We start from the raw sequence: 12364 nt of genomic DNA, 5'->3' as shown, positions 1-12364 counted from the left end.
AAAAGAATGGAGTTTAACCCTGGGTACTTAAAGGAGGAAGGGGAGAGAAGATGTCTCAGCTGGACATCTCAGAAAGAGCTGGCAAAAAAAAGTTCTCAAAGGTGACAGGTTCCCTTGGAGGTGCAAAACTTAAGTTCCCAACAGAGGATAGACTCATGGTCTGACAGCAGAACTTCTCTGGACCCAGTTAAAGTCTGAAAGTCAGAAGCTGGGTCTAAACAAGGAATCACACAAAGAAGCTATATTTGCAAGAGCAGTTGGTCTCTGCGACTATAGAAGGGAAGCTGCACTGCAAAATCCCATAGCTGCCTATGCCCACTGACTGGTAAAGAAAATAGCTAAATAAACTCACACCTCAAAACCTTAAGTCAAAAGGAAAATTAACTGATCTGGAATGTGGCTTTAACTCTTTCCCATTCAAAATCTCCTGAAAATAGCTGAATGGGCAAAAACTCACATTTCCAGATGGGTTATAACAAAGAAAGGAGCACGAATCCATACAAAGGTACAAAAAAAAAGGGAGAGAAAGTTACAGGAAAAACTATTAGTAGACACACACACAAGGAAAAAAAAACTGATAAAAATATTGTCAAAAGCAAATGAAAATTGTGGCTAAACATTTTGCTATACATTTAAAAAAAAAAGTTAGTGAAACAATGCGCAACACTGGGATAAAAGTGTTCAGGTAAAAGATGGCTGGACGATAGGAAATGATGTAATATAAACTTGGACAACTCAGGAAAGACCTGGAAAAAATAAAATAATCATAGAAATGCAGCTGAAACTGGAAGAAATACTAGAAAGAATAGACAATTCTGAAAAGGAACATAAAATAGTTTTTAAAGAAAACAGGAAAAGTAGCAAAAATTCAAATTTAAAAAAAAGAATTAGAGAAGAAATAACAGATATGAAAAACAGATAGGATACATGAATAACTGGAGCCCAAGAAGACTATCACAATAATAGGACAAATATTTAAAGATATAATTCCAGAAAAATTTACTGATATAAAGAAAATCTGAATCTATATACTGACACCATGTCAGAGAAAACTGATACAGAACAGACATGCAAAACTAACGTCACAAAAAAAGAGAAGAAAATCAGGCTGGCCTTCAATTTCAACTCTATAATGTAACAGATTACCATTAAAAATTTCTCAGGTGCATCCCAGCTTTGGGTACCCCCTCTCGTAAGAGAACTGTACTTTCGCTTAATAAAAATCTTTGCTCCTCTAGAAAAAAAAAAAAATTCTCAAAGAAAGTACTATGACTCAAGGATTATATACCTAACTAAACTGTTGTCCAAATATAAAATCATTATTCAATTATGAATATGCAAGAACTCAGGGACAATTATTTCCACAAGTCCTTTTAGAGAATTCTATTAAAGGAAGAATTTAGTTAATCAAGCAAAGCTGGAAAAACCATGGTAAAATAACTGGTGATAAACTAACTCCTGAGCTATTTTACCAGAGAACTAAGAATAAAACAAAACTAAGGAATTAAGATGCTAGAACAGGATGCAAAACGTTATTTCCACTGACAATGCAAATAACAACATAACTCACTAATAAGAGATGGGAAGAGAAAGGAGAAAGAAAAAGAATTACATGAGGACAAGACAAGGATACTGATTTCCTCAGCTTTTAAAGCTAGAAGTTTAAATATATTAATCAAACATGACTAATATAACGACAGATTGTATAAACATATTTAATTGTATGAAGGTAAACAACAAAAATATAAAAAAGCCTAGATTTCTAACTGCTTACATTACTGAGCAAAAACATACTGTCTTAAAATACAGAAGAGTATAATATGATAAATTTATGTCAAGAAACAAAACTAGGTAAAAATAGGTAAAAGTGAACAAAACATGGAATTAACATTTTTTAAATGTAACTTTTTAGTGACTATTATACATTGATCTGGGAAACCTCAAAGTCCTATTTTCAAGAACTAAATAAGGGCTCAAGTAAAAATGCTTATGTTACATTCTTTGAGGAAGATGATTAATCTTTCCACTGAAAAATCTAAAAATAACTACAAAGATAAAGTTCAATTAATAAAATATATATTAAATATATGAATACGAAATTCTCAAAATTCCTAGCACCTCAAAAAACAACCCTATGATCACTGATCCATTAAAATACTACTGAGAAGTGAAATACATGGCAGTTTGTTCACTTTTGGAGTACATGAGCAGAGTCAGAGTTAAAGGATATGCCACAAAAGCTGAAGTATGACACATTTTACAGTTAAATATTGAAATAGGCAGCCTCACATAATACTCTTTAAAAAACACTTTGTTCTTATTAAACATTACTGCTATGTTTAACATTGAAGGTTACACAGAATAAGCAGAGACTCAGAAGAACAAGAAATGAAAAACTAATCCATAAAAAGCCAAAACTGCAAGCTGTGCAGTTCCCACAGATATTGGTTTATGAAGTCACACTGGGTTAGATTTGAGCCTCCGATTTATCAGTGTTGTTTTATATATAGCAAAATAAAACCTATTTCCTATGTAATTAGCTGGATTTTCACTTAGAATCTACTATATTTATAAATAGGACATTCTTATTTCCAAAGCAGTTTTACAAATCTATCCTTAGAATATTTACTATGTATGCATTTATGAGGCAAGGGAAAGGGAGTGGGGAGAGGATGCAAGGGTAAAAGAAAAAAGGGGGCAGACTCCTTGTTAAAACATAAACTTCAAATTGCATGTTAACAAAAAAATGTTCTAGAAGGACAATTTTCAAGTGTAAAGAGCAGTTTCCAGAGTTTCCCCTTTCTTTGGGAGTTTCTCCATTTTGATTCTTACTACCATCAAACGAAAGAGTTCCCTTCCAAACTCATTTTTATAAAAATCTTGGTGAGCTGTGTGTAGGGAAAATGTTCCCATTATCAACGGTGAAGCAGTAAATTTTCTAACTCTCGATTTAGCTTTCAGTGTAATCGTAATCACCCATCACTGATGTCAATGACCATGCCAGTCTTCTGGCAAGTTTCCACAGTTCTGTACTCATTTTCTATCCCATGATCCTCTGGTTTTATATTTATAGCCTCTAGCAACAGTCTAGGTGGTAACTGGGCTAACAGGACAGGTACTACAACATGCAATGGAATACAGCCTCCCTTGGGGAAAGGGGACAACATACCCCAAAAATTTCAGCAAAGAATAGTTTGGAAGATAACAGATGGAGAAGGAAGCTATACTGGACGGGCAGTCTCCCTTTCTCACTTTAAGTCCACTTGATCCCAACACTCTTCCTTACCTACGAGATTATCCACTACATAGTTTGTTGCAAACCTTGAAGTGTTCTGTATTTTGTTTTAATAAAGACTCTCTTCCATTATAGACTGAAAAATGGATCACGATAGTTATTTAAAAGAGACAGAAAGGTACAGGTAAGCAAAGCTGATTGCTAATTTGTCATATTATTTATGATCAGAGCAGACACTAGAGACCAGATCACCTCTCTAAAGATTCATATGTCCATTCTACAGCACTGTTCTTGCAAAAGCTAAGACTGTACTTTTCAATTTTTTAAAAATACTCTTACCTATTTCCAAACAAGGATGTAATATAACTAATTCAGTACATAAGCACGTAGAAGTACTACATGCACTACATCTCCTCAGGCTTAAACCCTTAGTTTGAGTCAAATTATTTTTTGTATTAGCCAAAACAAAATGTAATTAGGATGGTAAGTTTGCTGTCAAAGAAATTAAATAAATCCTATTATTAAAAATAAGTGATTTAAAAGAACAAGACAAACAAATGAGAGAAAAAAAGTCATAGACACAGACAATAGTTTAGTGGTTACCAGAGGGTAAGGGGAGTGGGGGGTGGGAGATGAGGGTAAAGGGGATCAAATATATGGTGATGGAAGGAGAACTGACTCTGGGTGGTGAACACACAATGTGACTTATAGATGATATAATACAGAATTGTACACCTGAAATCTATGTAACTTTACTAACAATTGTCACTCCAATAAACTTTAATTAAAAATTAAAAAATAAAAAAAAATAAGTGATTTAAAACAGAAATAGACTCAGAGATATCAGGGGGAAAAAACTGATGGTTGCTAGATGGGAGGGAGGTGGAGATGAGGGAGAAGGTGAGGGGATTAGAAAGCACAAATTAGTAGTCACGATATACTCATGGGGATATAAAATACAGTTTGGGAAACATAATCAATAATGTTGTAAAGATTTTGTAGGGGGTCAGATGGGCACATATCTTATTAGGGAGACACTTCACGGACGGTGTAGATGCCTGACCACTGCAGTGTACACCTGTTCTGAAGCTGAATAATAGTGAATGTCAACTATAATTTAATATATATATAGTCACAGGATGTGAAGTACAGCATCGGGAATAATAAGTGGAACTGTAACAGCTATATACGATGTCAGAAGGGTAGTAGATTGGGGGAGGGAGGTTACCACTTTGTGAGGGGTGTAAATGTCTAACTATTACATTGTTTTGTACACCTGAAAGTAATAAAATAAAATTTTAAAAAGACCAAAAAAAATGTAAACTAGAATGAAAGGAGATGATGGGGGGAAAGTAAGTGATTTAAAGTTATTCACTGGTTTGAATTATCTTAGCAACTCTTCCTTAACCAAAAAAATGCAAGTTAACTATCTCCTGAAATATAAATCACTAAAACTCTCCTTCTCTAATTTTCTCCAAATACCTATATAAATAAGCACAACACTGAATTTCATAAATGGGACTATTATATTTTGAAACTGTAAATTACATTACCAAACTAGCATTTCTCAAATAGTCCCATGAAATATTACTGTTCTTTGAGATAACCTTAAAGGTTCCATAAAGAAAAAGAATATTATAGTAAAACACATTTCAAAATGCTGGGTTAAAGTTAAAACAAGTGTTGTTTTATAAGAGGAATTCTCAGAGACTCATTCTTTAATTCAACAAATAATTTACTGAATGCCTACCACATACCAGACACTGATATGGGTTTGAGAGTTGCAACAATGAATAAGATAAATAAAATCCTGTTCTCGTGGAACATTTTTTCTAGTGGAAGGGACAGTCAATATACAAAAAAAAAAAAGCAAATAAATAGTCAGTGCTAAGAGCTATGAAAATACTAAAATAACATAGGGTACAAAGAATACTTGAGACTGGGTGGACACATTAAGCTCCGTGGCTAATGCTTTTTGTTTCCCTACATTATGGAATATAGTACGTAGCATTTTCCAAACATAAGTTTATCAGGAACCTTTTTGTCAATGAACATCTATTAATAGCTCAATGAATGAATTCAGGAAATGCTATTCTAACCAATACACAGACAACAGCAGGATCAAGGCCCAAATACAGCTCCTGTAGTCCTAAATACAGTGTTTCTATAGCTTCCTCATCTGTAAAAGTGGAAATAATAGTACTTATCTCACAGAGTCATAGTGAAAATTAAATGAGCTAATTCATGTAAAACACCTGACAAAGGGCTTGGTATACACTCTCTGCTCAATAAACGTTATTATTACAATAATACAGTACTCTGCACATGATGTCTTCCTCAGTCATGCCAGGGTGACTTATTTTTTCCTCTTTTAATATCTTGCACACTTTACTTCTATGTCATTTACAGGGCTTAATAAATTTTGTTCACTCCTCTATATGGCAAGTTCCTTGAAGACAGCAACTAGAAAAGACACTGCACACAGCTGGGCCTCAGTGAAGCTTGCTATGCAGTTGTACAGAATATCCAAAGTGGGTTAATTGTGGATGTGGAAAAGAAAGAAACTTCATATAAAAAGGCAACCTCCCCTCTAGAAAACTCAAACCATTTTACATCAAGGTTTCCATGAAACATCTTCATAATGATACATTTCACATATTCAAAATACTTGTACATATTAATATCACCGGTAATGGGTCATATTCTTCCTGATAAAATGCACTAAGATACCATTTCACGTCTGTGGTATTCCTAGCAGAAACGCATAACCTGAACTTTATCAAGAAAAAAAACATCAGGAAACCCAAATGGAAAGACATTCTACAAAATAAATGGTCTGAACTCTTCAAAATTCTTAAAATCATAAAAGATAAAGACTGAAAAACTGTTCCAAATTACAGTAGACTAGAGAGCCATAAGAACTAAATGTAACAAGTGATCCTGGATTAGAGCCTGAATAACAACAATTTTTTTTTTTTTTTTTTTTTTTTTGCTATAAAGGATATTAGTGAAACAACTGGCCAAACTGAGTAAGATCTGTAGATTAAATAACAATACTATACCAATGTTAACTACCTGATTTTCATCATCATATGGCAGTTATAAAGAATTTCATTGCTTTTAGGAAGTTCACACTGAAGTGTTTAGAGCTAGAGAAAAATTATTGTGTACAATTTAATCTCAGAAGGCTTATAAAAAGAATATATGGATAAATATATAGAGAGAAATAAAACAATAAAGTAAAAATGGCAAAAGAACAAAATTTGGACAAAAGGTATCTGAGAATTCTTTGTACTATTATTGAACATTGCCATAAATCTGAAATTATTTCAAAACAAAACGTCTAAACATAAAAGTAATCGAGGGAAAAAAAGAAGGATGGCAAATAATCACATGAAAAGATGTTCAACATCATTAACAATCAGGAAAAATGCAAATTAAAACCATAATGAGGTATCACTGAATGCTTATTACAATGGTAAAATGTAAAAGCAGGAAAGAAAAATCTGTCAATACCAAGTGTTGGTGAAAATGCGGGACAAATAAAACTCTCAAACATTACTGGAGGGAATGCAAAATGCTAGAGTCACTTTATAAGAAACTTCCAAACTGTTTTCCTAAGTTAAACATATACTTACCACATCACCCAAACATCCTAAGTATTAGTACAAGATAAATGAAAACTCATATTCAAACAAAACCTGCATGCAAATGTTTGTAGCAATATATTCATAATCACCAAACACTGAAAACAACTCAAATGCCTGTCAACTAGTAAACGGATAAACTGTGAGACATTCATATAATGGAATACTATTTAGCAACAAAAAGGCGTGAATTAGTGACACATGCAACAGCACGCAGGAATCTCCAAAGCATTAAGCTAAGTGAAAGAAGTCAGTCTCAGAAGTTACATGTTATAATACTATTCCATATATATGTATGACATTCTTCAAAAAAGCCAACTGCAAATATTGTGATAGCATGCTATTGTGACAGATGGTTGCTGGACTTAATTACTATGATCATTTTAGGTATATAAATGTTGAATAAGTATGGTGTACACCTACAACTGATATAATGTTGTATGTTAGCTATATTATTTTAATAAAAATCTAAAAAAATTTTAATTAAATTAAAAATTAAAAGAAAAAGCCAACTGCAGGGATGAAAACAGATTGGTGGCTAAAAATGGCATGATGGAATTTGGGAGGAGGGTGTAATGGTCTGTGTCTTGATCGTCGCCATTACACAATTTTATAACTACATCAAAACCATAGAACTGTATACTAAAAAGAATGAAGCTTACTGTACATAAATTTTAAGAATTTATAGTTTTAAGTTCCCACGGGAAAAAGTACTTTCAAAGATATCTCATTTTATTCTCAGCCCAAAAGACTAGGTATGTATTATTATTCTCATCTCATAAGTGAGGAAACTGAAGAATTCAGTAAATAAATGAATATATGAATTACATGTGGCAGGACAGTTTTAGTAGAGATATACTGATTCTATACAAATGTTTTGTTCTCTTAATTTTCTAATGTTCCACTAAACTTAATGGGCCACAATGTCCCTGGAGACAAATAGGATCAGACGGAGGAAGGGAGAGAAGAAAAATAGACAGGTAGTAGAAGTGTGCCCTTTAGAATTTGGCTTTTGTCCTTAAGGAATTAAAAAATAGCCCATAATTGAATAAGTCTGAATAGTGATTCATATAGGCAACAAATTAACTGGCATTAAAATATTAGCTGGTAATTTCATCCACAAAATCTTCTTAATATCTTAATAATTAAGAAAAAGAAAAAAAAAAAAGAAACACACTCATTGGTAACCTTGTAACTATTATTACAATTTAAGTTTTACCTGGCCTTCAGAATAACACTGAGAACGACAATGATGGTGACTACAATTCAGAATATATTTTACAACTTTAAACAACATTTAAAGATACTCCCAGATGCTATCGCCCAAGGGTAGAAAACAAGGGCGGCACCTATAAAAATACCTCTTTGTTTTCAGAATCAAAGAAATGGCAGTATATTTGCCAAAGAACATACTGTAAATACAACAGCTTGGGGCTGCCCGGGGGGGGGGGGGGGGGGGGGGGGGGTAGGAGAGAGGGGGATGGGGGTTAAGTTTAGTTTCTTTAGCAAAGAAAAACAAAAAATGAAAAATTGCATCTGTACCACAAATAGCATACCTCACCTAAAAACAGTGGCGTGGTTTCCTCTAAAGTAGTTGCATTAGGATCTGCCCCAGCTTCTAAAAGAATCTGTACGATCTTCCAATGTCCTTGACTTGCGGCAAGATGTAATGCACAAAAGCCCTCAAAAGTCTTTGTCTTAATGTAGTTTTCAGATGAATCTATGAAAGAATAAAAAAACATCAACTAGAAGATATCACTTCTATATCCTGGAATTAAAAAGCAAAGATTCCAAAAAGAATTAAAGAAAATATTAAAACACAATTATAAATGGAAAGTCTCATAGTTTAAAACTCCAGAAAAGCAAGAAAAAGTTCTATAGAGAGGTCACAGTGTGAACAGTTCTCTGGTATTCTTAACACAAAAATTCTGCCCCTACACTTATTTTCTCTTCTCTAATTTTGGTGGGTAGGGGAAGATAACACAGAAGCAAGACCTACAGAAGATACAGCAACTAAGATTTGCTTACAAGATTTATTGAAATATTAATAAATTTCACTTTTTTTATTTCTAAATTTCCATGAGGGAAATGGTCTCATCTCTAGCATTACTTCCTTGCTATTCAACTGGTAACATAGTAGTTTAAAATACTCCACTTCTATAAAGAATGCATACAACTCAACACCAAAAAAATAATCCAATTAAAAAATGGGCAGAGGACCTGAATAGACATTTCTCCAAAGAGGACATACACATGGCCAATACATATGAAAAGACGTCCAACGTCACTAATCATCAGAGAAATGCAAAATTAAAACCCACAATATCACCTCACACCTGTCAAAATGGCTATCATCAATAAATCAAAAAATAATTAAGTGTTGGTGAGGACGTGGAGAAATGGAAACCCTTATGCACAGGTGCGGGGATTGTAAACTGGTACAGCCAACATGGAAAACCATTTGGAGGTATTTATCTGAAGAAATCCAAAACACTAATTCTAAAAGATACATGCATCCCTATGTTCACTGCAGCATTATTTACAATAGCCAAGATATGGAAACAACCTAAGTGCCCATCAACAGAAAACTGGATAAAGAAGATGTGGTACATATATACATATACAGTTGGCCATAAAAAAAAAAAATGAAATCTTACCATTTGCGACAACATGGCTAGGTCTAAAGGCTATTATGCTAAGTGAAAAATCAGACAGAGAAAGACAAATACTATATGATCTCAATTATGTGTGGAATCTAAAGAACAAAATAAATTAAAAAATCAAAACAGAAACAGATTGTATCTACAGAGAACAAATTAATGGTTGCTAGATGGGAGGGGAGTTGGGGAACTAGGGGAAAAAGTGAAGGGTTTAAGAATTGGTAGTTATTAAACATTCATAAGGATGTAAAGTCCAGCACAGAGAATATAGTCAATAATATCGTAATAATCATGTATAGGCCCAGGTGGGTACTACACTAATCAGGGAAATCACTTCATAAATTATATATTTGTCTAACCTACGCTGTGTACCACATAACCTCACTGAAGGAGTAGAGAAAATAGATGCTGGCCTAAGTAACTTTGGAAAATGGTATTATGACTAGAAACTGTAAGGCTAAAGACAAAAGGAACTGTACATAAATGCTAGTCTAGTTGGTAAAGTTGTTTCTCATGGGGTACAGATTAACAATTCTGAAACCACTACATATGTGCAGTAAGATCAAATGAATACATGGATGGTAGATGGTGAAAGCCAGGTTTCTTGCTGTTGGAGAGGGAGGTTACAGATAAGAGAAGGAGGAAGATTAGAATGAACCATATGGTACCAGATTAGAGTCCAGACATCAGTATGAACTCGTGTTTAGCTCTAATATAGATACAGATGAATAGATACAGAAATGCAGACATGTGTATACAAATAGGTTATAGTACATAAATATATTTCCTAGTTCTGTCTGCTGAAAGGCTTAAAAGTAATAATGTGCCAGTAGCAACAAGCACACCAGTGCCCAGATGGTGGTTTTGAATACCACTGTCCAGTAAAAGGCACCAGGGCTCCTAGGAGAACGGCTCATTCTAGGGTTGGCACACAAAATATACAAAATGAGCCCGGAGTATGTTGTAGGTCCAGAAAGTTAAAAGATGCTCAAAAAACAAAAAATGGGGCATGTCAAAGAAACACAAGAGCCCATCTGACAGGGCACCTAATGGTCAAAGCTAGAACAATTGAGCAACAAAATAACACCATATTGGATTATCACCCAATGTATAAAATAAATATACATGAGTCCATGCAGGTATAAATGATTAAATAAATGGGAGAGAAAAGATATTCCAAATATGAGAATTCCAAATAATTTATGTAGATACTCCCCCTCAAGGAAGGGTGCATAATTCCCACCTGAGTGTGGGCCATGCCTAGTGATATGCATGCATACACATACACACATACACACATACACACACACACACACACACACACACACACACTTAGGAAAGGGAAACAAAATATGAAATAAAGAAAAGATACTTCTCACTCAGGATGAAAAATAGTAAAGTCAGTTTACTACTAAATTGAGATCTCAGAAGATTTTACCTATACAAAAAATAGATATATTTAGCTAAGTCTAAAACCACTGAACCAGGAAGGCAACATCGTTTAGCAAAAGGACTGGATTTGGAGTTAGAAGATCTGGGCTGCAATCCTGGCTCTGCCAGTTATATAATTTGGATTACCCTTGGGTAAATTACTTCAACTCTCTCAGGTACAAAGAGTTCCTTAACAGTAAAACAAGGATAAAATGGCTGGTCCACCCCTGAAAGGGGTTCAAAAGAATTACAGTATTTATGTACTGTCAGTCATTACAAATTTGGGCAAGTCTCCAACATACCATTTTAAGAAAGTTTTCAGGACCCAATATGCATTGGTTTTGGCAGTTCCAACAATAAACTGGCCTCCTTAATTGGTATTTGGGGACCAAAGGGGCTTATCTATCTTGTATTGGACCAGCAACCACCACCCTCTCACTCTCTTCCTTTCCTTATTAAGAGGGATTCTTCGAAAAATGACTCATCATCTCAGCTTTTAATGCCTTAACCTCTGCTCTCACTGGAAGGCAGAATGGTTTCTGCTTCAATTCTAATCACCAAAATTCTAATTGGTAAGGGCATTAAAGAAATCCTATTGGACAAACCCAGTGGGCACTTCAGCTCTTTCATGACAACCTGGGAGTTCTTTCTTGGCTGCACTCTGAGGACTGGGGCCATGTCAGCGGACCAATGCCAGCCACTGACACCTGTGCAGCAATGACAAGAGTTGACCTGAAACACTCCGGCAATGATACCACAACCCTATGTTTCCTGACACAAAGCGTCCTTTTACTTACAAGTAATGATAAACTTGCTTACTTTTTAAAAGTGATAGGTAAATTTTTATTTTGTTTTCTGTGAACCTCTAAGAAGGAAAGCAAAACCACATGGTTTTAAGTAGAGGTTAAATAGATAAGTAGAGGTTACCATAGGTTAAATATTAAGATCAGAACCTTATCTCAACAGCTGAGCCACAATTTGATGAGGCCAAACAAATTTAAAATGTACCAATCACAAAGGGTGATAAATGCCAATTTCCATAGATTATATAGTCGAGCACTTTGCACAATGTACATCACCTCATTATGTTTTATTTTAGGACTTCTAAGAATAAAATGGATAAAAAGTAATTTCCACAACACAAGGAATTTCACTATGTGCAAAATTCTCAGATAACCCTTAAAGAGACTTCATGCATATAAAATGAAGACGGGGAAAAGTCAGAGGGAGAAGAAGAGGTTTGAAGGTATTACAAAGATATCAGACACTATAAAAAATTAAAAGACTAGGAGAAAATATATGAAATATATGACACACATATAACAGCTAAGAATTAATACCCAGAATACAAAAATGGTACTTTAAAAATGAGGTATGCCTAGAATTTCCAA

At 34.2% G+C, this 12364-nt stretch overlaps 1 protein-coding gene across 4 annotated transcripts in view; it reads right to left on the bottom strand.

Annotated features, from left to right (window-relative positions):
• The window catches only part of LOC117033012 (ankyrin repeat and SOCS box protein 3), a 137367-nt gene that overhangs the window by 47646 nt on the left and 77357 nt on the right, over nt 1–12364 (bottom strand). For all 4 annotated transcript variants that reach the window (XM_033124860.1, XM_033124865.1, XM_033124864.1 and 1 more), the window contains exon 3: nt 8444–8602. In XM_033124860.1, coding sequence (XP_032980751.1) covers nt 8444–8602 — 159 coding nt within the window. The remainder of the gene's footprint in view (nt 1–8443; nt 8603–12364) is intronic.

This window comes from Rhinolophus ferrumequinum, chromosome 13 (assembly GCF_004115265.2).
Source record: "Rhinolophus ferrumequinum isolate MPI-CBG mRhiFer1 chromosome 13, mRhiFer1_v1.p, whole genome shotgun sequence".
NCBI classification, from domain to species: domain Eukaryota; kingdom Metazoa; phylum Chordata; class Mammalia; order Chiroptera; family Rhinolophidae; genus Rhinolophus; species Rhinolophus ferrumequinum.
The sequence above is the reverse complement of the archived record's forward strand: the minus strand, read 5'-3'. Positions and strand labels throughout refer to the sequence as shown.